The sequence below is a fragment of the Choloepus didactylus genome, chromosome 3 (assembly GCF_015220235.1).
Source record: "Choloepus didactylus isolate mChoDid1 chromosome 3, mChoDid1.pri, whole genome shotgun sequence".
Classification (NCBI taxonomy): domain Eukaryota; kingdom Metazoa; phylum Chordata; class Mammalia; order Pilosa; family Megalonychidae; genus Choloepus; species Choloepus didactylus.
The window spans coordinates 3,457,416-3,483,813 of record NC_051309.1 but is presented as its reverse complement, the minus strand read 5'-3'; the positions used below and the strand labels follow the sequence as shown (position 1 = coordinate 3,483,813).

The following is a 26,398-nucleotide window of genomic DNA, read 5'->3' as shown; positions in this document are numbered from 1 at the left end:
AGGCAGATCAGTTTTGGACCTCATGAAACTGATGCAATCCCCCACCTTAAGACATACAAAATGTGGGGAAACTAGAAGGAAATGCAAGGCAGCTCAGCGCCAACTCCTTGAGGATGTGTGAAGACTGCAGACTTTGTCCAGGATAATTCTGATTCACAATCAGAGAAAAGGCAACAACAGGAAAAAAAACCTACTTTCACACTTGGCAAAACACACACACAACCTTGACTAAAATATTCCGCAGACGCATTAGTACTTTCATGTACATTAATTTCAGTTCAGTGTTTTTTGCAATGGTCATCTCCTACAGAATAGTACTTAGGTTCAAAAGGGTTATGCAGGGTCAAGCCCAAGTTTACTAGTGATAAAGTATTTCCCTACTGAGGTACTGAAAACTGGGCAAAGGCCAGAAACAGGGTCGGCCTGCTGCCTGTTTTGTAAATAAAGTTTTACTGGAACAGAGGCACACCCATTCATGGACTTTTTGTCCACAGCTGGTTTTATGCTACAAAGGCAGAGTTGAAAGTCGTGACAGAGTCTGTGTGGCACGCCACACCAAAACTATTTACTCTCCAGCCCTTTATAGAAAAAGTTTGCCAATTCCTGGTCTATGATACACAACTGCTCTCAAGAAAAAGACACACCCAAATGAAGTCCAATCTCCATAAAGCCTGCCCTGACAACCCCTTTTGATACCTCCTTCTCTCTTCAAGGGACCCGTGCAGTGCCTACACGACACGAGAATTCTGCATTTAATTCCAGTAAAAACCCTGTTTACCAACTTCTACTTAATGACCTTGCCAGATAAGCTGACCCTCTCTGTTCTCTCTGCAAAGCATGCCTGGGGCCCATTTAATGCCCGGGGCTGATAACAGCACCCACCAACTCAGCTGTGCTTGCCACAAGTCCATTGCTTATTCTCAAATCTCTTACATGGCAATTGTACTTTTTATCGTAATTAAGTGATTTAATTAAATATTACATAGGTTAATCAAAATATAACTGGACAAAGAAAGTGCTGTTTCTAAGAAAAGAGTTTATGGTTCTGTAAAGACTCAAAGGCAAATAGCTAAACAGCACTGCCAAAACAAGTGAGGGCTAGGCCACTATATACTAGTTAAAAGAAAAGTCATTTAAAAAGCTAGATTTCTGCACTCAGAACACCTGAAAGTGCCTTGAAATTCTTGCTTCAGTTAAAGGAAAACAAAACTAGAACTCATTCCAAGAAAAAAGATCTTGGCCCTACATCAAAATATTGGTAAATAAATGTACAATTATAATCTTTGGATTACTTCAGAATCATATCATTTTTAGAATTCTACCATTTTGACAGACTTTATCAATTAATTGGCTTGGGGACCTTGACTGACTTCCTGACTGTGAGGTGAGGCCTGGATGGTCTCCCCAGAAGACTGTGCGCACCTTGAAGTCAGATGCTTACTCAACCTTCTGCTTTTCTGCTATCGCCCCAGCTCCCAGGAGAGCCCAGAGCATGTTCACAGTCATACTCATTGTTTAACCAATAGCTGGACCGTGTGGCACTTCCCTCTGTCTGCACAGGGATAATAACGGTATCGTGACCATCACCACCTGTTCCTCTTACCTGATGGTATGGGATGAGTCTCAGTAACATCGACACCACCACTTCTTTTTGGGTTTCCAGCTCCTTTCCTGCATCAGCTTTATTTGTTCCTCTTAGCACAAAGAGGTCATGGACGACGGGCTGCAGAGCCGGAATGGCTGTGTAAACAAAGGACACATGACTTTAGGAACAACTCTTAACATTTCCAAAACATACTCAAGAAATAAACAAAACCCCAATCTGTACTTGGTTTATGATAAGGGTTAAATTCAAGTTATCAACAAGCAAAAGGAAGTATTATGAAGTTATTATACCATTATGGAAGGCTAAGGCACTTCCTTTGAACACTGATTTGTTTGGTGAAGGCCTTCTGAAAACAGAAAACTAGGGTTTCCAGGACATAACATCACTTTTGGAAAAAGGGAATATAAATGCAAAAGGCAATTAAAAAAAAAAAACAAACAACTTTCTAACTAACCAAAAATAGCAACAAACCTGACCTCATGCATAATCTACTTAAAGATTTAGCTGAAAAGATGCTAAATGCTTCTTAACAGAATACATTCAGTCATACTATCATTAGCTTTCCATGCTATTTTAAGTAATTAAACTCACTCTCTCATTAGATAAAGAGGTTTTTCCCCAAGTCTTTTCCTTATGCAAAACAGCAATCAAATTCTTTAGTCTAACACAGCCACAATGAATAAGCTATATAAGAAATACCTTCCACCCAGAGAAGGTGTTGCAGCCCTATCGTGCTACCAAGATCACGTGACAGTTCCAGTCTTCAGGCCCACCCTCTGCCTCCCAGTAGAAAGTCCCGGGCCGGCTGCCTCCTGACTCCCCGTTCAAGGACATTCACCACGTGAATTTCCAGTTCTCTCCAGGGACCCTCAAGTCCACACGTGTGGGTGATCTGCACTTTTACTGAGGCCTGAATTTGAAGCATTGGTGAGGCCATGGGAAAGAATGACTCACTTCACTAGTGTGAAAATGTAGACGGCAGCCAAGACCTGCCTCTCAGTGTGGCTCAGTTCTCTGCTCTACTGCAGGAACACTTCATGGAGGATATCATATGTCACAGTGTCACTTGCAAAGGTCTTAGGATGTACCTTGAGTTACAAAGTTCAAAGTTCAAAAGCCTACATGTCACAGCAAAGGAGCCAGAGAGAAGCCAGGAGGGAAATGCGGAGAGATCGGTTTAACAAGTTCAAGGACAGATTTCAGCTCAATCTCAAAACCACACAATCTCATTCCACAAGTTGAGGAGGCTGCTCTGGCAGCTGACCATTTTCTATGGTCCATATTTAAGCTTCTAAAAACATAATAAAGCTAAACAGAAAGTCCTGAGTTCAGGTCAAACTATACCCTCCAATACTACTGGAAAATAAATCAAATGTCCTTACAATTGATTTATGACAATGTGGAAAGCGGGTTTTTTACACTTTTGTTTCATATTGATAAATGAGAATATTTATGCTCATAATCTATCTGCACCTTAGACCATCTTATTGTTTCTTGCATTTTCCCCCTAAATAGATTAGAAACTCCTAAGAGTAAAGAACGTGCTCTCTACTTTTTTTTAACATCTCCAACCACTACATGCATGTGCAAATGCACACACACGCATACACATGCAGCCCCTACGAAGTGCAGAATAACTTTAAACGGCTGGAAGTGGGTGTGAGGAGAGACTAACACTGTGGAGCACACCATGATTACTGACGGCCACAGTGAAAGGGCTGCCCCGTTACCATGGGTCACGGCCTTCCTCCCACTGGCCATGATGCCATCACAGAGCTGGATGATTTTAGGGATTCCGATGATCTGTTTTGAATGATAGCGTTCATAAGACAGCAATACCAAGAAGAAAAAGATGTTTGGAATAATTGCCTCTGATTCCCTGGAAACAAAAACATCCATTTAGACACTTCCTTTTAAAATTAAGATACATAATCAATACAAACATAAAATAACTCATGATTCAAGGTTCAAGGAGAGAGAGAGAGAACATTAATATAAGGAACCTTGGCCACCTAATTTAATCCCATCAACCTCGACCAGCTCCCGCATCTCCAGGGGGTCCACCCCCCCCCACCTGGAGAGATGCCGGCTCAAAGGTCAGGAGGCTGTGTGGGGAAGCACCTGACAGCACTGGTGCCCAGGAAGTGCAAGGTCTGTAGCTCTCCCTCTGCCCCGTCACTCAGCTGAAGAAACCGATACTCCAAGGAGAAAAGGTAACTTGCCCAACATCGCACACTTGGGCCATCACGTCAGAGTAAGAAACTGGGTCTCTAGACCCGAGAGCGTCAGAAAATTTCCCTTTTGTACTTTGTTTCCTTAATTATTTATTGAGTACTTCAGAAACTAAAGAATTTTAATTTCAATAATTATATGTATAAGCTTATAGCTGGCATAGCAAGAAATATTAAAACCTTAACGTCTAGCCAGGAAAAGCTGCAATTAACATAAGCAAAGTGCATAGTAATCAGCTTTTACTAAAGACAATTTTATCCAAGAAAATTTTTCTTGGATACGATTCTCTAAGACGACTTAAAAAAATTAGTGCTCCCTCACTTGAAATTCCATTTAGCAATCAACCATCCTAATTAAATGTTTTAAAACGTGAGAGGAAATCAGACAACACATGTAATTCCCAGATGCAGGACTACTGGTCTTGAGATACTTATCCATTAATTTTTAAGAGAAACAAAAATGTACATCATGTTAATCATATTTTCATTGAAAAAATATCTAACAAAAATGCTTAAGGATCCTTTGAAGTAAATGTTCATCTTAATAATCTAAAATGACACGTAAGTACATAAAAAGGACAAGAAATCTAAAAATAACAAAATACTATTTACCGGAACTGGCCCACTTCAATGTACTCGAACTGTTTTAGCACAAATCCAATAAACACCTATAGGCAGAAAAATAAAATTTTCACATCAAGTTATAGGATTAAAATATGTAAACTAGATTATTTATAAAAACATCATATTGACATTTCTTCTTCCTTATCTGTGTAAATTTTTTATATTCATTTTATTGAGATAAATTCACATACCATGCAGTCATACAAAACAAATCGTACATTCGATTGTTCACAGTACCATTACATAATTGTGCATTCATCACCTAAATCAATCCCTGACACCTTCATTACCACACAACACAAAAATAACAAGAATAATTAAAGTGAAAAAGAGCAATTAAAGTTAAAAAAAAAAACACTAGGTGCCTTTGTTTGTTTTTTTCCTTCCCCCATTTTTCTACTCATCCATCCATAAACTAGACAAAGGGGACTGTGGTCCTTATGGCTTTCCCAGTCACATTGTCACTCCTCATAAACTACATTTTTATAATTGTCTTCAAGATTCATGGGTTCTGGGTTGTAGTTAGTAGTTTCAGGTATTTACTGCTAGCTACTCCAATTTGCTAGAACCTAAAAAGTGTTGTCTATATTGTGCGTAAGAGTGCCCACCAGAGTGACCTCTCGGCTCCTTTTGGAATCTCCCTGCCACTGAAGCTTATTTCATTTCCTTTCATTTCCCCCTTTTGGTCAAGAAGATGTTCTCCGTCCCAAGATGCCAGGTCTACATTCCTCCCCGGGAGTCATATTCCACGTTGCCAGGGAGATTCACTCCCCTGGGTGTCTGATCCCACGTAGGGGGGAGGGCAGTGATTTCACCTTTCAAGTTGGCTTAGCTAGAGAGAGAGGGCCACATCTGAGCAACAAAGAGGCATTCGGGAGGAGGCTCTTAGGCACAATTATAGGGAGGCCTAGCCTCTCCTTTGCAGCAACCGTCTTCCCAAGGGTAAAACCTGTGGTAGAGGGCCCAACCCATCAAACCACCAGTCCCCTATGTCTGTGGTCATGTTAGCAACCATGGAGGTGGGGTAGGCGAATACCCCTGCATTCTCCACAGGCTCCTCAAGGGGGCACTACATCTTTTTTTTTCCTTGTTTGTTTGTTTTTTTTAATTAACTCTTCTGTGTAAATTTTTAACGAGTTTTCCTGACTGATAAATTCCTACTTCTGATTTGTTCAGTTAATGGCCAACTGAGGATCCCATTTCCTGAAACTGGGTAAGGAATAAGATGCCCAATTAGAGCATCTTCTCCCTTCCGCTACCACCCACGTTCAAAGGGACCTGCGCAGAGGCGGGTGCTGAGGGTGGGGGTGACCCTGGCCAACACAGGAACAAGCCCACATCCCCTCGGCATGGCAGGGGGAAGGCAGAGTGCCATCCCTGCTGTCCTTCTCACAGGCCCTGGGCATAGCACTCGGCACACAGCAGGAGCTCGGGAGGTCACTCTGTGGATGGAGCTCAGCGTTCTCCCTGTTCACGTTTCCTATCCTTGTTCATAACCACTGTGATGGTCTGAACCCCAAGAACCAGGGGGAGAGGAGAAAAGAGGAGGCTGAGTGACAAAAGCAAATCAAAACAAATGTGGGAGTTGGCCATGCCCAAGTGAGCAGAAAGGTTGCTGGGACCCACAGGAAACCAACACCTACACATAGACAAACCTCTCTCGATATTCATGTATCGGATGGAGAGTGAAGAAAGACAGAATGAAAGCAACAAAGTTATTCAAGTTTTGAGAAAAGGCTCCATGCACAACGCCTAAAGAAGGAATTTAGCTCATCTAACGATTCTCTTTTAATAGTGGGGAGCTGTTTATTCCCTTTGTCTACTAAAGTTGACCCAAAGAGAGATCGTGGTCTGTAATTACATACGAGAAAATCACTTTCCACCCACGATGAATCAGTACTCGGGGACTGTGAGGAAAAGACAGGCCAGTCAGTGATGTGCTCTTCACTGAGAAAGGATCACTCCAGAGCTCTAGTTTCCAGTCTGAGCCCCACTCGCTGCAGGCCCCAAGGCTGCAGCAACAGGGAGCCGGCTTCCGTCTCGGCCACTGCACCCACTTCTGGGGACTGGGGCTTTCTCCACCCAGCCTCCCGGTGCTAAAGGAAGGGATGAAGTTCCCCAACCACCCCCCAATAAGCCTATTCCCTGAAGAGGGAAACAGCCCTTTTAGACCAATTTTCTTCTGACACCTTCGGTGAAAAAAAAAAAAAGGAAGAGTCAAGTTGGTAGCCGGGTAAAGCCTGGAGAAGGACTGAGCATCGGCTTGGCCTCTCGATACCTCTTAGAGGGTGCCCCTCCCCCCAGAACCACTTGTGAGGAACTCAGCATCCTCAATGTAGTTCCTTGTTTCTCCTAGGGAAACAGATGCTTTAACGTGGATAAAGTCGTGGACAATATGCCTAGGAAGAAATGGAGAATTGTAATATTTCTATCCCCTAAAATTTCCTATCTCACATAGAGAAGCAGCCCAAGATCACAGGCCTACAATGAAAGTCAAATTTTGATGACCAAAAGCAATTTTATCTATAGTGACTCTAACCAAAATGACTGCTTTTCCCCCAATCACTCAATTTTATTTTCAATGAAATATTTGATAAACAACGTTTCTCAGGAACTAGAATCAGTGTTTACATTTAATGCAATTTTAACACAAGACTCCTCAGGAATTAGCCCAAGACCTGCAGGGTTATGTCTTTTTTTTTTTTTTAATTAAAGAAGTTGTGGGTTTACAGAAAAAGCATGCATAAAATACAGTATTCCCACAAACCACCCTATTACTAACACTTGCATTGGTTGCTACATTTATTACAAGTGATGAAAGCACATTTTTATAACTGTACCATTAACTATAGTCCATGGTTTAACTTAGGGCTCACTGTTGTGCTGGTTTGTATATTTATGTGCCCCAGAAAAAGCCATATTCTTTAATGCATTCTTGTGGGGCAGACATATCAGTGGGGATTGGGTTGGAACCTATTGGTTCAGTGTTCATGGAGATGTGACCCACCCAACTGTAGGTGATAACTCTGATTGGATAATTTCCATGGAGATGTGGCCCCGCCCATTCAGTGTGGGTCTTGTTCAGTTTACTGGAGCACTATATAAGCTCAGACAGCAGGAGCTCACAGCTAGCTGCAGCTGCTGAGACAGACATTTTGAAAACTGCCATTGGAAGCTGATGCAGACATTTTGGAGAACGCCATTTTGAAATGCAACTGGGAGCAAGCAGATGCCAGCCATGTGCCTTCCCAGCTAACAGAGGTTTTCCAGACACCATTGGCCATCCTCCAGTGAAGGTACCCGGTTGCTGATGTGTTACCTTGGACACTTTATGGCCTTAAGACTGTAACTGTATAACCAAATAACCCCCCTTTTATAAAAGCCAATCCATTTCTGGTGTTTTGCATTCCAGCAGCATTAGCAAACTAGAACAACTGTGTTGTGCAGTTCCATGGACTTTTTAAGAACGAATCTGTTTGGTTCAGAGCTGTTCAAGAATCCACACAACGCAGCGAGTCAAAGTTTAAGTGTAAAGTTTAAGATTTATTAGAAGAAGAAAGCAGGTGGGAGCCAGTAGCAAAGAAGAAAAAAGATAATGGCTCATGCTCTCTATCTGAGAGCAGCATTTTCTTAACAAAAAAAGGAACCCATGTTGGGTAGGGTGTCTGCTGTGATGTTCTGTGCCTCGATTGGGTAAGTGCTTATCTAGTTTTGGACTGATTGGTTGCTAGAATTCTGAGACAATATTCTTTTTAGGAGAGCAGCTGCATTATCTAGCTGGGGAGAGCAGGCCTTTTTGCTTGTTCTCTTATGGGCATCTCCGACCTTGCCTTACCCGCCTTTGAGGTGCCCCTGTGGCTGGGACAGCCTTGAACAGCTTTGAACAGCCTTCATTCTTTAGTTTATGGGGCACCTGTTTTCTTGTGAGATAAGCTGTGGGGCCCCTGAGTTAGAAACTCTTTCTACACATTAGTTTCTTCTTCTGGGATCTAACAGAATCTTTTTCAAAAGAATCTGTATCAAGTGACATGATTTGCCACCTCCTGCCAGAATCACCTCCTGAATAACCCTGTGAGGAAGGCCAGGCAGCCTGTTCACAGGTGAGAGCCAGCTTCCACAGGAAAATCAAGGGTTTCAGCTGTTCTTATTAGATTACATTCCTTTTAAAAAGGCTAAGCATGGATTGCTTGAAATTATATATCATAACTGATAATCTGTTTAAAATAAGTCTCTGGATTTTGCAAAAATGCTGCTCCCAAATAAATTTTAATTATGGCTTACCATTTAAATTCCAACTTTGTTTGGAATGGGGGGTAGGTGAGTGGATGAGGGAGAATGGCTAGGTAAAATCTTTGGCCATATATATATATATATATATATATATATGGTTTTTTTTTCTATTAATAATCCCATTTTTAAAACTGTCAATTTATTTTTCTACTCAATTCAGTATTGGTGATATAAAAAGGATGTAAACAGATTACCATAAATATTTATAGAGTGACACACAAAATAATTACCAAGGAACAAATCCACCGAAGTGACAAATTTTTGCCCATCATGCCCACTCAGCTGTACAAAGTTTATTCTAGGATAGTTTCCCAGTTCTCTAAAGAGAAATTATGAGGATTTATATCCTCTATAAGGATCAAGAAAACACTACAGGAGCTGCTAGAACCATGTTTTGTACTCACAGCCAGAGAAGGGCATTCAGGGAACACTAGTTTTCTGGTCCATGTGACAGCATCAGCGAGCTGGGAGGCGAGGGAGGCCTCATCAAAGGACAGGCTTCTCCTCCCGGGGCCTTCCCCCTCCTCCTGGTGCTCAGGGGAAGGAGCTCCCTTCCCTAACAGGTGACTGAGTCACACCCTGCCCCAACAGATGGTGTGCAGATTATCAACACACAACGAGGAGAAAGAACTGACTCCCTCACCTGCTAAGGAAAACACAGATTTGGGGCAGCAGTTCCTAAATCTCCAACAGGCAGACTTCACATGGCCTACATTTTGTACACAGCACAAACAGGGGTGAACACATCAGAAGCATTCATGGTGTGATAAAATAAGTCTCTGTCCAAATTATCTGGGAAATGGCAAAATCTAAACCTAGGCAGATATTTTATTCAAGCAAGCCAATATTTAAAGGAATCATCCCATCTTCAGCCTCAGGAATGCCATAGGGTAAATACCACAGTTCTCCTTTAATGGAAGCAGGGGGTTAAGGGTCCCTGACTCTCTAAATGCCTGGAGCAAGGGCAGCAGAAAATGGAATATAGGAAGCTTAATGGCTTTAAGACAGTTCTCAGTCAACTTAGCCGCAGTTTCTGGCCATCTTTAAGCGACTTTCGCATTCGAAATTCAACTTTTACATTCAAAACAAGAGATCAACTCAACTTCAGACACAAAGAAGAAGCCTAAAAATTGAAAAACCACTTGACGATTGAGGACCTGTCTCATAAAGATACTTTAAAGGCCAGCAGGACTCATTTATAATTTGGCATGTGCTTGGCTAAAGGGGCAATAGGGCCTAGAGCTAAAATATTCTATTGTAAAGATATAGTACATCAAGGAATCAGACAAATGGGAGACATATATACCACAAGAAAGATTCATATACAGTACTGTGCTGACTTTAAAGAAAAACTGGGGGACACAGAGGGGAAAGATAATAAGAAAAGAATTAAAAGGGAGCATTTCAGTCCAAAGCCAGTCCAGTGATTATCTACCAGTAGGATTTCCAATCTTTCATCTCCAAAGAAGCTGATTTAATAAATTATAAAATTACCTTGTTCACATTTGGGACATAGTACATCTCCCAAGCACAGTAATTCCTGTGATGTTTGGTTTTCACTTGCTATTTGATGATTAAGTTGGTTCTGGCTATAAAGATTTTCTTAATATATTTTAATTAGCCAGATAACACAGCAGAGGCTGCCCCTCTGTGAAGCCAGACAAGCTTTGCAAAATAATTTGATCTAATGAAGATGAAGGATGGGGAAAAAAAGAGAAAGTTTCCTGGCTTTTCTTAAAATTTTTTTTCTCTCACTTGAAAAACTCTGCAAGCACTTAATGTTTTGTTCCAGAAAAAGCAAGCAAAATTACTTGGGAAAATACCCATACACTTACTGTTTACTAGCATGATACAAAACAAATTCATGGATGTTGATCAATTGTTTTTCTAAAACCAAAAGTGAACATTTATTATAACTTAAGAACTGAATTTTTCCACATTCCTTTATATACAGTTAACATTTGTAAACTGAGACTTTTTTTTTCTTTTTTGGACAATCATGCAAATTTAATTTGTTCCTGGAAACAAAAACACAACCTGACAGATTAATAAAATATGTCCTTTAGACAACATTTTTCCTGTGAACTTGTGTCCACTGTTACCATTTTTATCCTTCAGTCAACAGAAACTACTCTTTTAAAAGTTTATGTACTAGGCACCTGTATGCAACTAGATGCATGAAATAGATATCAGGCAGCAATTGGTGGGGGAAATACAAGTTTCATATTTCCTTAAGGTAGATTTCAGTATCATTTTAAGGTAATTTTTACTAAATTGGGAACAAGTATGGTGGATGAAAGATTAAAAACATGACAAACCTGATCTGAATCCAGAAGACAGTAGTTAACCCGTAACTGAACCAGCTGCGCCAGCAAGTCCAACACCTGCTTCTGTAACTGCACAGACGTTGTCGTTGTGTACTGTTTTAAAGCTTTTATCACAAGAGGCTCAAATAAACGAATGTGGTTATGAATAGCATTCTATAAAAAAAGAGAAAAAACTTTAAGTGATTCTTCATCTAAAAGTTTCAAATCACCAACCTGGAAAGCTCCAGCTCTCATTTTATTTCTAGCATGAACACCACTGGATGTGCACCTGCCTTCTTAAGCCATGGCTCACATTTACCTTGTCCGCACGGTTCTTCGTGACACCCGTGAGATTTGTTTTCAATTGGGTAGACACCTTCTGGAGTACATCAAACCACCTGCAAATGGGAAAAGAAAGGAGAGAAGAATATCCTTAAATAATCTCCTATACTCAGCTATACTCCAGTTCAAACTAATTTCGTATTCACCAAATCCGAGCACTTCAGAGTCAAAAAGAACTTGAAAGGTCATTCAACACAAAAATATCATGTTCTTCTTTTCCTGATGATAACTAAACTAAATTTAGAGTTTGCCACTGACTGACAGCCATCAAGTTTTGTCACCTGTAGGAGCTAGCTGAAGAGCTTTTCTTCTGCTACAAAAAACTCGCTACTTGCAGAGTCTTAGTGGGGCTAGAAAAAAATGTCATGGTCGTTTGAAAGATTTGGTAATTTAGAAGATATCACTTGACTTCTTTTGGGGGAAAAAAACACTTTACAACATTTACCTCAATTACATCCTTTTCTTTTTACAAGATACATATGTATAATTATAAGACAGTAAAATGTGTACACACACACACACAGCCTGATTGTTTGTTTATGTGCACCCCATAATATTACACAGATTATTTAAAGAGGTTTATTCCTGAAGTTTGGATGCATGATAAGTATGTTACCAATGTTAACACAAAGCCAGGAACATGGGTGTTTTCCTTGGTTCCTGACTCTCACATTTCAATTGTAGCTGTGTGAACCCTACACATTCATAAAAAGAAAAACAAAGAATTCTATTGTTGTTACTATACAGAGAAGCAGCTCAAATATCAGATAAAAATTATGGTAATTTAAGACACATCACAAACATAAATTAAAGTGAAAAGAAGCTTTTATCCATAAGCTTACAAACCACAAAGTGAAACACCCAAGACTCTTCTATGCCCTTTAAATGCCTCTAAATGCAAACACTACAGTGAAATGTCAAAGCTGCCCTTTCACTTTAGTCACAGATCTGAAAAGTGCTACTTTACTATAAAGGAAAATGCCATTTAATTAGTACTGGAAAATAATAATGTGATTTAAATATCCAAGGCCTTCTTTTTTTAATCTCAGCTCTGGTTTGTTGATTAATTTGGGTATTAGCGCTGGCTGCGTCCCAGCAGCCACTTGGCATTCCCCTTCCCCTTCCCACCACCGGAGATGAGCAAATCCCCCAGGAGCCCATCCCACTCACTGGATGAAGGCAGGGCTAAGCCATAATCACGGTTCTTTGAAAACAGTCGACTACTGGAAGATGTTATCTAAATTTTTTTTTTTTTTTTTTTTTAAATAAATTAGTTACTGCTTCCTCTTTCATGACTCTACAAAGAGAGCATTACTGACAGAGAGAGAGCAGAGGGACGGTTACCCCGAAGTGTCGTGCTCTGGCTCGGCCCGGACCATGTTCCTCAGACTGGCATCGGCCAAGGCCTGCGTGAAGTGGGTATAGGGAGCCATGAAGCAGTAGTGGTACAAGCCTGGCCTCACGCTGGAGGAGCCCAGGCGCTGCGCACAGCCTTGGGACTTGCTGGGGTTGGAGGAGAAGCCATCAAACTGCGATGCCAAGTTTGTTCCAAAAAGAGTCTTCAACAACTGGAATAAAAGAACTGAAGTCATCAATACTTGACTTAATGCAGCCTGAGTGACACTTTAAGAATCTCCCATACAAACAGCAAATCCATCTACACATAATTGGACATGTTACCAAAAATTCAGATTGTGAAATTCTTGTTAAGTAATGCTACGTACACATGGCAGAGCTGCTGCTTGTGATGTGCTGTTTATACTTTAAATAAGAAACTACTGGCCCCCAGTAGTTTCAAGTATTCCCATGATTCTAAATAAGACTGAACATTTCAAACAAAAACCTGGAGGGATACTAAGGCAATGGTCAAATAAGGAGGGTTCAGCAGAGCTACTAATAGCCTCTGCCATTTACAAGGTGGATATTCTCTTTCTGAAGATTAAGACACGGCACAGCGAGGGAAAGAGAACTCACACTTCCAAACAGCCACCATGGCCTAAATAATGGAGTGACAAAGAAGGGGCAGGTGGGATTGCTAGACTATTTTACCCCTTCCTGTTGATCAAGCCACCAGCACGACCTTCTTAAGGGAAGTCATTATGTCATCATGCCTGGAGTGAAGGATTTAAAAGACAAGTGCAGGAAACCACTTTCTTTCTTACCTGTTGGACACAAACAGTCGCCATCATTGGTTCTCGATTAAAGCAGGATTTCAGGTATCCGAGGATCTCTTCAACACACTATGAAAAGAATGAACAGTAAGACATTAAAACAAGTGGCTCTCAGATGATTTACTATTATTGTGAATCCTAGACAGAAATCAAAGATACCAAATAGCTTCTATTTAAATTGTATAATTTAGTAAAAATCAAAGGTTATAATTCTTTATCATCTTAAACAAAGATAGTATAATGTACTGAAATCAAAGTATATATATTTCAACCATTCCTTCCTGCATTTATACGTTGATTTATTCATTTTTACATTCATTTGCTCACTCAACAAATATTTATTATCTACTATGTGTTCAGCTCTATTTTCAGTGCAGGAATTCAGAAGGGTACAAAAGAATGAAAAAACCCCTGCTTTTATGGAGTTTACGTTCAAGTGAACATAATACGTTTACCTCAAAAGAATGTGTCATTAATGTGTAACTCACATTAGTCCTAGAAGTGCCTCACAGCAATCTGCAAAAATGATTTCAGTTTCCAAAACACTGAACACCAGGCAATGAAGGTCCTTAATCCCTGAGACACAGGCAACAAAGGAGATGTCCCACAACTGTCCCACCTTAAAGCCTTGATCAGGTTTCCAGTTGTGGTGTAAGTGGGAGGAACAGAGCAGAACCTGGGAGATGCCCTCAGTTGGGGAGAAGGAGCCAAGAGTCCAGGAAACCAAGAAAGCGGAATTCATAGGACAGAGAACCAGGGAGAAGAGAGCTGCACAGAGACAGAAACACTCCTGATGCACGCCTGTGTGTGAGGACACCACCCGAGGCCAGGGAAAGAACCATCCGACAGGATGAGGGGCAACGGTGCTGCATGCTCACACAGGCTGGGAACGGGGGCTGTCCACCAGCCAGACTGGGAAAACTCATAATTCATTGGGCATTGGATGGAGTTCTCAAGAAGGTCTTGCCCCGGCAGTGGTAAATAATTAGCCCTCAACCAAGCACCGCTCTGACCTATTTAACAAATCATAAATGCAAGACCTGAAAGAATCAAACTATTTCCAAGTAACTTAACCGATACCAAAATAAAGTTCAAGATTTGTAAGCATACAAAAATACCTACACCCAACAAGGCAAAATTCACAACATCTGGTATCCAATCACAGAGGACCAGAAATGCAAAGAAGCAGGAAAACAGGATCCGTAATGAGCAGAATACTATCAACCAATGAGAAAAGACAAAGAACTGATGTAGATGTTTTAGTTACTAGAGAAACATTAAAAGTTATCATAACTGGAATCCATATGTTCAAAAAGTTAAGTAGAGAAATGAAAGATATAAAAAAGATGCAAATTGAACTTCTAGAGATGAAAACTACAACTCCAGTGACTACAAATACACTGGCTAGGAGCCCCGGCCCTTGCGGCACCGCTGCCGCCAGTGTGGACACCTGTGCTCAGCACGGGTGGAAGGTGCTTCCTCGGAGAACCATGACCTCTTTCCGCTTGGCCCTCATTCAGCTTGAAGTTTCTTTCATCAATCAGATAACCACATAAGAGGTTGTGGCCTTGTTGGCAAGGCTGCAATGCAAGGAGCCAAAAGAGTTTCTCTGCCAGAATTCTCTAATTCTCCATATGGCACAAAATATTTTCCTGAGTATGCAGAGAAAATTCCTGGTGAATCCACACAGAAGTTTTCTGAAGTAGCAAAGGAGTACGACATATATCTCACTGGAGGTTCCATTCCTGAAAGAAGATGATGCTGGGAAATTATATAACACTTGGGCCATGTCTGGGCCCGATGGCACTTTGTTGGTAAAGTACAGAAAGATCCATCTGTTTGACATTGATGTTCCTGGGAAAATTAAACAAGAATCTCAGACATTTGAGTCCTGGTGATAGTTTCTCCATATTTGATACTCCTTATGCAGCTGCAGAGTGGGCCTGGACATGTTACTACATCCGCTTTACAGAGCTTGCACAAATCCATGCACAGAGGCTGCCAGCTGTTGGTGGGTCCTGGAGCTTTTAATGTGACCACTGGACCAGATCACTAGGAGCTGCTTCAGCAAGACCCGGCTGTTGATAATCAGATGAATGTGGCCATGGCATTTCCTGCCCGGGATGACCAAGCCTCTATGTTGCCTGGGGACAAGGCACTGTCGTGAACCCCTGGGGTGAGGTCCTAGCCAAAGCTGAAGAAAAGATCCTGTATTCAGACACAGACCTGAAGAAGCTGCCTGAAATATGCCAGCAAATCCTCATTTTTAGCTAGAAGCGATCAGACCTCTATGCAGTGGAGATGAAAAAGCCCTGAAGTGTGTATTTCTGATTTGTTGTGAAACAGGAAAGTAGGATTCTATTAACATAATCAACTCGCTACTGATTTATTTAATGGAAGTGTGTTTGTTTGTTTTTTTTTAATTTCAGCCGTTTGGCTTCCTGGGAGCTCTCAATTGAGATGATGGAGCATTAGCACACTGACACTCTCCACACCATTCTACATAGTTAAAAGTGCACTGAAGAACAGAAGGTAAGGCTGCTGGCTCTAGAGCTTCTTCTATACTTCAGTTGCCTCAGAATTGTTGGTGAAAGTTATCAGATCTTGGTATTTTGGTGGTTGATTCACAAATATTTGTGTCATGAACCTCTTACCCCACTTGCTGGTATTGGAACCCATTATCTAAAAAACACTGTCTGATGTGACTCTTTTTCCAAGCAGTACCTTAATAGTTACTTTTTTTTTTTTTTTTGTCCATGCATAGCTATGGGGGAAACAAAATAATAGATCCAAGGATGTGGCAACCCTATCCCTCAGAGCAGCTCTTTGAGCTCTGTAAATTCAGGAAGGAACTAATGATTCCATCCCAGACTCTCCTGGGCTCAAGGGAAAAGCTATGTCACTCATGAGCCCTGTGGCAGAATGGCGGTGACAGCAGGTGGGGAGGGCAGCTAAAGTACAAATCCCTACAAAAGGTTTTCTTGATAGGGGTGAGTGTATGAAAATCCCATCTTTTTCTTTCTGCTTTTCTCTCTAGAAACACTTTCTAGTTCCATAAAGACAAGTCTTTCCCTTCATTGCCAATCTTGTACTTCAGTTTTCCTCAAATGTTTTGGTCTCAGGATCCTTTTACACTATTAAAAATTAAGGACTCCTTGATGGCATCATTCATTCTCATATACATAGTGCCTAGTTAAAAAAAAAATAAAAAATTAAGGACTCCAATGAGCTTTTGTTTATGTAGGTTTTAGCTACACTATGTAGGCGAGCTGGTAAATGGTTATCGATCAATTGTCCAAAAAAACAAACAAAACAAAAAAAACAAAAACAAAAACAAAAAATAACCCTGATTTGTAGTACCTGCAGCATCTCCAGCCTGACACCAGGGACTGCCCTTGCCCCTGCCCGCCTCAGACATCCCTTCCCAGAACACCCTGGAAGCACACCGAGCTTCTGCTATTCTAACCTGAGCACAGCCCGCCCTGAGCACATCTTGTTTTGAGAAAAAAGCACACACCGAGATGTTTTCCTAGTACTTGCATGCAAGCCCCTGGCACTTAACTACCTTTGTTCCTCAACCATATATAATCCGTAGAGCAGTTCCCATAGATGCAGACATACTTAGGTGAATTTCTTGCTGTCTCTCTGTCACGAGGTAGCTGCAGCTCTCTGTACACAACTTCTCCCAATGAATGGATTTGGATTAATCACCCTGGCATTTAGCGCCTCTTTATTCGGACTCAGCTGGCTCCAATGTAAGATGGTTTGGGGCAGTCCCATAGGGCCTTCCCCTATTTTGTTTTTCGGGGTGAGTCCTGCTTCAGGTTCCACAGTACACAACCAGTTTCTGTGGTATAAATACTTGCACTATGGCTGGGTTCAAGCTCTCACCACAGTATCTCTAAAGACGAAGGTGGGAACAGATGTGCACAATCAGCTCTTGTAAGCTGGAGCAATCCTGCTCTAGTATACTTCTGGTTATATGAATATCATATTGGAAAGCAAAACAGAAAATTTTAAAACCAAAGAATACACGAGCACACATTCCATTTAGTTGTAAGAGTTATGACATCATCATGCATCATTTAACCTCTAGCAATCAGCACTGTGTACCATAGGAGGAGAGTGAAAAAAAGCAATGACTTTCATTTATTTTAAGTGTATAATCAGCTAAAATTCAACATCTGTATACACTCATGGAACACAGTGTGTTCAAGATAACAAACATATCCACCACCCCCAAAAGTTTTTGTGCTCTTTTATAATTCCTCTGGCTGCTTCTCTTGTCCCCAGACAACCACTGATCTGCATTGCCCCTATAGATTAGTTTGTGTTTTCTAGAATTATATATAAATGGAATAAAAGGGTATATATATATTTTGTCCTTTTTCACTGAGGATTATTATTTGAAGAGTCATCCATGTTGTGGCATCAATAATTCATTCCTTTTTCATTGCTTAGTAATACTCCAATATATAACTATACAACAATTTATCCATTCACCTGTTAATGAATATTTGGGCTGTTTCTAGTTTGTGGCTATTACAAATAAGGCTGCTAGAAATTTAAAAAAAAAATTCACTGGGTAGGATTAAAGGCAGATCAGACATTCCAGAGAAAAGATGAGTGAACTTGAAGACACAGCAAAAGAACCCAAACAAAATGAAACAGAGATATGAAAGAATCAAAATCAGTGAAAAGAACATCAGTGAGCTTTGGGAAAACTTCAAGGAACCTAATATACAGGTAATTGGAATTCCCATAGGAGAGGAAAAAAAGGAGTAGGAAACAGGAAAAATATTTGAAGAAATAATGACCAGAATTTTTCCAAGCTTGAAAAAAACTATAAAGCCAGAGATCAGATAAGTTTAACAAATCCCAAGTGCAAGAAACATGAAGAAAACTACACCAAGGTGCATCATAATCATATTACTTAAAACCAGTATAAAGTATTAAAAGCAGCCAGAGAAAATATATAATATAGAGCAATGAGGAGTGACGTGGAAAAATTTGTATAACAATGCAAAAAACAAATATAAAACAGACTATGGAATAAACAAGGTCTAGAAAAGAAAAAAATTAAACAACTATTTGTGGAAGATACGGAATTATAAGTGATTCTTTTTCATACCCAATGTCAGTATTTAGAAAATCAAAACAAAACAACTGTACTTTTTATTCAAAAATCGTTCTTTGCCTGCCTATCCTGTAACCAGTTAAGTTCTCAGAAACCTGAAGGAAAACTGCTCACACATTGTCCCAGGTCCAGCTCACCTCTTCCGACATCGATTCACGGCTTAGATCCTGTGTGCCTACACTGAGCACGTGCCCAGCACATGCACAAGGGCAACGCTGCTTCCTGAGGAAAGCAGAGGCTCCTGCTGCCTCAACCATAGCAAAAACACAAATACACCTCTGTAGCTATCTAAAACCTGATCTGATCTGCATAACTTCCTAACTGACCCAGAACTGCTGTGCAGCAGGAATGGATTTCAAGCCCTGCCACGCATTATGATTCACCCAAGGAGATGCCTCAGCTACGGTAAGTAGTCAAATGCAAAGAAGAAAAACCAAGAAAGTTTCCATCCCACATATTCTCTGCTATAAGATCAGGAATGAAAATTCAGTGGGTAAGCAGGAACAGCTTCTGAAGTAGGTCTGAAGGGATATACAGAAAAGTCAAAATTGAGAATTAAAATGGGCCTTCATCAAACAGAAAAAACAATCAACTTTAAAAACTAGGAAAGTAGAGATGAAAATAACTACCTTTACCTATACAGAAATAAGAAGATAAGATGCTATATTATCCAAGATTTTCAAAGATAAAATTATTATATACACCTTTAAAAGAAGGAAATCTAATCATATCTCTGATTTCAGGAATATTAAAAATTAACCAATGTCAATCTTGATTAAATTATGAATTCTGAATTATTAATTTTTGAATATCTGGATAAACATAACATCTGATATTCACTAATTAAGAAACTACAAAACTTACTGTTACTGGAAATTGTTTCTATATCTGTGTGATATTCATAGCAAAAAGTTAAAAAACTGAAACCACACAAACAAAATGTACAAAAACAACAAATTATAAAGTTAATTCCCATTAATTAGAGGAAAAGGAGCATTTTATTATTTAAAAATTCCCAAGTAGATGGCTTTTATTTCAGTATATCTAACATCCAAATTTAAAACATGTTATATTTTCTACCTTAATGTGTTACACATTCAGACACAGCTCCTGAAGGCCTCCTGGAAAGAGCTGTGATTTATGGGAAAGAGTGGCTGATGTGAGGAGCATGGTCTAAATACAGGCTCTGCCATCAACCACCTGGCCCTGGGACAGCCCCACCTCTCAGCCTCCATTCACGGTGTCAGGGCCAATAGCAGGTCCCTCAGCCTGGCCAGAGGACAAACAGACACTGCAGATCGAGAGTGCCCCGATAACTGACTGTTCACAAAAGCACCTACTATTTACTCAACAGAGTTCACTGCCTGTCTGTTATCTGCCGGGCAATGCTGTGGAAGCTGTGTATAAATAAACAGCAAGTTTGATGATGATATGGGTCAAAGAGAAAAATGAGCAGAGAAAGAGAACAGAGTATATGGAGAGAGCCAGGGAGGGCCTCACCAAAAAGGTGACATGACTAAAACTTTGAGATGATTTGCTGTAACAGGAAAATAATATACAACCATTAAGAATGACAAGTGTATGTGCAAAATTGATGTATGGGAAAAGGCAAATGGAGTAACTGGGAAGAAAAACATAAATTACCTATATAATGATTAAAACTAAGTAAACATGTATATCCAGATAAGAAAAAAACTGAGAGGAAAACAAATTAACTTCATTACCATACTGCATTTCACTTAGAGGTAGAGAAGCACATGTTAAAAAGTGGGGCTCAGTGTAATTGACTTTGAAATGCATCAAAAAATAAGATGCATTTTGGTATATGGAGAGATGGATAAACACATTGAGCAATTATAGCAAAATTGTTAGCAATTGTAGAACCTGAGTTGTGGGCATATCATATGGATATTCACCATACAATTCTTTTAACTCTTCTGTATGTTTGAACATTTTCATAATAAAATGGGGATGAGACAGTCTGGACTTAGAAGCAAAGACCATGAGTTTTTGAGTTTCATATACCCTCGTGGAGTCTATTTTTGCCCATTTCTACTTGTGAAGATCAAATAAGAAAATAAAGGACTCTGTAAGCACGTTTTAAACTTGCCAATTTTCTAAAATAAACAGCCTTATCAAGCTAATATGTGGTAAACAAACAAAAGAGGATGGAAAAGCAATCCCTCCCCTCAAACTTCCTGATTAAGACATGGGCCAGACTCCAAGTTCTATGGCGTACAGGTGAAGACTCCCCCAAGCTGTCACCAGGTCCTGAACGTACCCAGAGGAGGGGCCGATCGCAGATGCCATCAGCCCAAGGGCATGCATCAAGTGTGCTCTGATGCTAGCTAAAGCCCAATGAGAAGTAACTGAATACAAACCTTCCCAATATCCTGCAGTGTTGCCAATTCGAGAATCTGTGAAAGAACATCCAAGGCAGAGCGCAGAAACCCCCCAAACTTTTCAGTGCTGTTCTGAAGATCCAGGGTGACCTTGAGGGGGTGGAAGGAGAGAAAACACTATCACTGGCCCCATCCCATTCTAGTGACAAGACACAGACGCACCTGCAGCTGCCTGCAATGCACTGTGCCCCACCTGCCCCTGCACACTCACCATGCTGGAGGTGCTTATTTGTTTTTACACTGGGAAAATAATTAGAAAGGAAATTACTCTTCTAGATAGCCATGTTCAAACTGTTCTCTTTCAAAGGCATCTTGAAAATTGGCACTGGCACTACTGAAAGAAATAATACCTAATTTTCAGTCATAATGAGAAAAACCTTTCAAATGCCTTCCTAACCAATGTCTGATAAGCAGTTTATCAAAAAATACCAAGTCCTGTTCCAAATACATCAGGATCCCTGGGGGAAATTACTCTCAAGATCAGACACAGTTGCCCTATCTGGCTGCCACAAAGTATTAAATGAGTCTTAAGCAGTATTAAATTAAGGTTCTAAAGATTCAGTAAGGTTCTAAAGATTTAGACAGAAAGGTATTTGCTCAACGAAATGAAATCCAACCATACGTGATAGGAGAGAAGATGCAGGCCGTGCAGAGGAAGAGGGAAACAGGGAGAGGCAGACACAGAAAAGGAGCATGCAGGCCCACCCGCACACAGTACACAACTCTCACACACGTGCGTATGCGCAACCAGAGTGTGTTTCCAACAGACCAAGGAAAGGACAGAAAAGACAAGGGTGGGGCTACTGAAGACCCAGGGACAGGTGACTTGATAATGGAATGTCCCGGAGGAGGCAGGAGGGGAGAGCACCGAGAGCCCCAGGACTGAGGGTCACCTCATTGCCACAGGGGGACCTCTCCCTCCCAGACAACATGCACAGAAAGACAATGCCTGGGACTCTGGAGGTGGGAGTTCGGGGAGCAGAGACCATGAGGAGGGCTATCTTTTGCATAAAGAACAGGAGATCACAAGGAGAGAATCAAGACACCATGGAAAGCTCAGGGCTTTAAGAATTGCTGAAAAGTTCTGTGGAGACCTGGAGAGGAAAAAAACTGGGGAAGAGCCCAGAGATTCCAGAGGAGCAGGAAGGGCCAAGCATAGAATGAAAAACAGTGACACTCAGTAGCTCGGCACAGGGAACAAAAGACATGCAGAAGGAAGAACAAAAAGCTCCACCTGCCATGCCAGAGACTGTGGACACACATCAACTGCAAATTCTCTGCACCCGGAAGCAACATGGAGGGACACACAGAACCCACGATACCAGGGAGGCCAGAATCAAAACGGCAGTCCTTGGATTCTGGGATATTCAGGGAGAACGATCAGCAGGGAACAAACACACCGGGAGCACAGAAAAGGGTGCAGGAATGCAAGGGCAGTTGAGATGAAAACAGGTTGAGAAGAAAGACTTTCTCTGTGTGGCACTTTAACTGTCCTCTCCCTGTACTCTGGGGGATGACAAGAGAAACGTGGCTAAACAGAGCCTCCATTTCTTTTGTAAAATGTAAGTGAAGATATTTGTCTTTCAAAATTATCAGATAAGGTTTATGAACAGTTTTTACAAACTGAGAAATATTAAAAACAAACAAACAAAAAAGAATACCTGAGGATACTCATCAAAAAATGTCCACGATCTATAAAGTACTCCTAAAGAGCACGAAAGAAGATGAGAAGTGGTGGAAAAGCATCCCATGCTTGTGGACAGGCAGACTCAATATCTTAGGACATCATTCTCCCCAAATCAATCTATAAATTTAACATGATTCCAATAAAAATACTCTCAGGACTTTTTGGAGTCAGATAAGCTTATTCTAGTGTCCACACACAAAAATAATATCCACGAAAACTCTAAATAAGAATGGGGGTAGCACATCCACTCAAAAATATATTGTGAAGCTACCATAATTAAAAAGTATGCTGCTAATATGTGATAAAGGTAATATTTCATATCATTCAGTGCTGAAAAAAACAGATTATTCAGTAGTTGGTGTTGGGGACAGAAAACTGGTTAGGCATCTGGAAAAAAATTAAATTAGAATCATATTTCACATCTAATAATAAAGTAAACTGCACATGGATAAAATTTTTTGAAGGAAAGATATGAATAAAGGCACTAAAAGAAACCATGGAGAATTTTTCTGTAATAATCTCAGATGAGAAAGGCTGAACTAAAAAACTCTACCTGTACAGCAAAGAGCTAACAGCAGGCCTGAGGCTGCTTCCTTAGAAAGTCCTGGTGGGCCCCTGGCTGGCATCCAGAAACTGGGTGGGAAAACGTTCCCAACCCCAATATAAAACCTTCCCTAACTGATGGGCTCCCTGGGCCTATGCTGTACGGACAAACAATGTGGTTTCTGCTGTGCACCCGCTTTCCTTCCAGGAGTGTGGAATCTTGGCACGTGTCAGAAAGTGGGTGCCTATGAGACCAGCCCCCAGTAAAAACCTCAGGCACTGAGTCTCTAGCAAGCTCCCCGGGGCAGAAATGCCACGCACACAGGGCTGCCTTTTCGCTGCTGGAGAGGACTGTGCTCCGGTGACCTCCACAGGAAGGAGAGAGCAGAAGGAGTCTGCACGTGGATTTCTCCAGACCCCGCCTGCGTCTTCTTCCCTTACGACCCAGCCGTGTAGCCTCACCACGGCACTGTGCTGAACTCCCAGCCTGAGTCAACTATATGCTGAGACCCACGAGTCCTTATAGCAATCTCCGAACACAGGAGTGGTCTTGCAGACCCTCTAGCTTAACGCCCCCAAACCATAAAAGAGGTATTTTCACCAATATGAAAATCCAAAAGTTTTGTATGACAGATGCCACCAAAAACAGAGCTCAAAGACAAACTCACAAACTTGAAAAACCTAACCATAACTCACATCCCAAAGGGCTAATTTATTTCTTCACTTACATCATAAACTTTTTGTTCTGAGCTCCCCTTTAAATTCTCAAAAATTTGCTTAAAAGCTTGTATTTTGTCATAAGCAAATATTATCAAATGTTTTTTTGATGTGACAGACTCACTTGATTTATTTTTGAGAAAATGTCTACCAAATAGCCAAGCCTGAATAACCATAGTTTGTCTTTCAGTCATTTTCTTCAAGTAAAAATGGTATTTCATGAAAAAAATAACTGGTTCAGCTCACATCACAAACAACTGCACAAGACCGCCCTCATCTGTAGTCTCCTATTTTATCACAAACAACATTAAAAGGATACACAAAAAGCAATAATTTTTACTGCCTCAAGAGCATTCCTAAGTGGACCTGGCCTGGCCTGGCGCACGTGCGTGGCCGTGAAGGAGGCCATGATGATTTGGGGCAGTCTGGGGTCACTGCCTTCATGTGTGCCGAAGTACCAGGAGTTTACCACTCCTGCAGTGAAAATGGCAAATAAAGTCCTAGGACCACCATAAAGTAGTTTGATACCTCAACCCCTGAAAAGGTTCTGGGGAGCCCACAGACCATACTTTGAGAGCTTTGTTCTAAGGTAAGTGATTCCACACAAGGTTCCAAAGCACTGTGAGAAATGTGTCCCTCACAAAAATGTGAAACAGAAGTTATTTTCCCATTCATTTAGTATTCTTGGATAACTAAAGCATGACACACATTCCTTAAGTACATGTGCATTTATAAAAGAAGCAGAGGACCATACCTTGTAGTTAGCATGAGTAGCCTTCAAGACATCATGCAATTTGAGATATGAAGGAAGATGATAGAAACTTCCCAAGGATGAGGATTTACTAGTTGTAACAGGTCCTGAGGTATCAGATTGTCTAGAAGCTTTAAAAACACATGCAAAATATAAAGTGTTAGATCAAAAGCAGAAATTTCCCAAGTTTAAAATAGATTACTGGCAACAGTGATTTTTAGAAATATTCTAGAAGAATAAGCCAATTCCTAGACAGAGAAAGTAGATGAGAGGTCACCAGGGGCTGGGGAGAGGGGAATGGGTAGTTATTGCTTCATGGGTGCAGTTTTTAACTTGGGATGATGAAAAAGTTCTGGGAGTAGATGGTGGTGATGAGTACACAACATTGTGAATGCAATGTCAAAAACAGTTAAAATGGCAAATTTTATGGTATGTGAACATAACTGTAATAAAAACAAAAAAAAATTCTAGTAAAATAAAATTCACATCTTTCCTCTGACGTTTTGATTATTAGCAATAATGAGAAACTAAGTAGAACTTGAATAGCCAAAAAAGGAGGAGGAGGAGGAGGAGAAAAGCAATGTGATACAGCTTTTTTATTTGTGTTTTGTTTTGCTTGCTTGTGTTCTTTGTAGGCACCATTCTGAATGGCCTAAGGTCCCAATGAGCCTAGGACCCAATGGAAAATCAGGAGTCACACTTGGCACTCGCTTCAGGAGCTCATAAGCAATCAAAGAGCACATGTGACTGTGTTCTGACCTGGTAAGGACTGGTACAAGCATCATCAACAGCTGACACTAAAGATTAAAGTGAAATTATTCTACTCTTGAGTTTTAAGGATTTTTTACTTGGAGCCCTTAGTATATTTAACCTCATAAGAAAATCAGTCACAGACTGATAATTTTGCATTTCTAAAATTCTGAAGCTTTTAAAACTTGTACATCTTTCTGTTGTACTATACTCAATCCTTAGAAAACAGTACCTTTAAAAAGGCCTTAAGACAAATGCTGTAAAAGCAAAACGAATGGGAAAACTAAGACTGGCCGCCAGGCCACACCTAGAAGGCGCAGGGACGCGCTTGGGCAGGGAGGGACTGGGCGGGGAGCGTGCAGCTGGGCTTCGGGGACACTGGGGACAGCCAGGGCGTCCTTGCTCTGCTGGGGTCCCCCTGCCCACCAAGAGCAGCAAGGATGGGAGCATTTTGTGGAGTCACACCAAACTTTGGTCTCTTTTGTTCTGAGATTTTCTAAAATATTAAAGTCCTTATAAACCTCTGTGACTTTCCCAGGCCCCTCTGGCTCAGACGGTTTGATCCCCACTTTTCCTACTTTTATTTCCTACTTCAGAATTAACATCTCAAACCACCCACCTCACCCCACCACATCCCTTCCTGGCCATCGACCCCACCCCCTCTCCATCCCTCTCTGGCTGAGGAGAGCAAGTGCAGGAGGAGGTGGAGGTGCTCCTCCCGGCTGAGGCTGGAGCCTGATGGTGGCTGTGAGCGCAGAGCCGCAGTGACACTCGAAGACACTAAGACCAGACGGGCTGGTGGACATGTACGTCTCAGGTAATCCTCTGCCACACAACATGG

General features: G+C 41.0%; 1 protein-coding gene and 1 pseudogene across 6 annotated transcripts in view; one reads left to right on the top strand and one right to left on the bottom strand.

The window, feature by feature from the left end:
* HTT (huntingtin) overlaps positions 1-26,398 on the bottom strand; it is a 193,793-nt gene that overhangs the window by 78,924 nt on the left and 88,471 nt on the right. For all 6 annotated transcript variants that reach the window (XR_005215820.1, XM_037829303.1, XM_037829304.1 and 3 more), the window contains 9 exons: positions 24,811-24,938; positions 21,089-21,199; positions 13,562-13,639; positions 12,744-12,967; positions 11,377-11,455; positions 11,070-11,231; positions 4,450-4,505; positions 3,337-3,485; positions 1,604-1,740 (listed from right to left, as the gene is read on the bottom strand). Coding sequence is in view for 5 of the 6 variants with exons in the window: in XM_037829303.1 (XP_037685231.1) it covers positions 1,604-1,740; positions 3,337-3,485; positions 4,450-4,505; positions 11,070-11,231; positions 11,377-11,455; positions 12,744-12,967; positions 13,562-13,639; positions 21,089-21,199; positions 24,811-24,938 (1,124 nt within the window). In the remaining variant the exon portion in view is untranslated. The remainder of the gene's footprint in view (positions 1-1,603; positions 1,741-3,336; positions 3,486-4,449; positions 4,506-11,069; positions 11,232-11,376; positions 11,456-12,743; positions 12,968-13,561; positions 13,640-21,088; positions 21,200-24,810; positions 24,939-26,398) is intronic.
* LOC119529179 lies at positions 15,061-26,214 on the top strand (annotated as a pseudogene).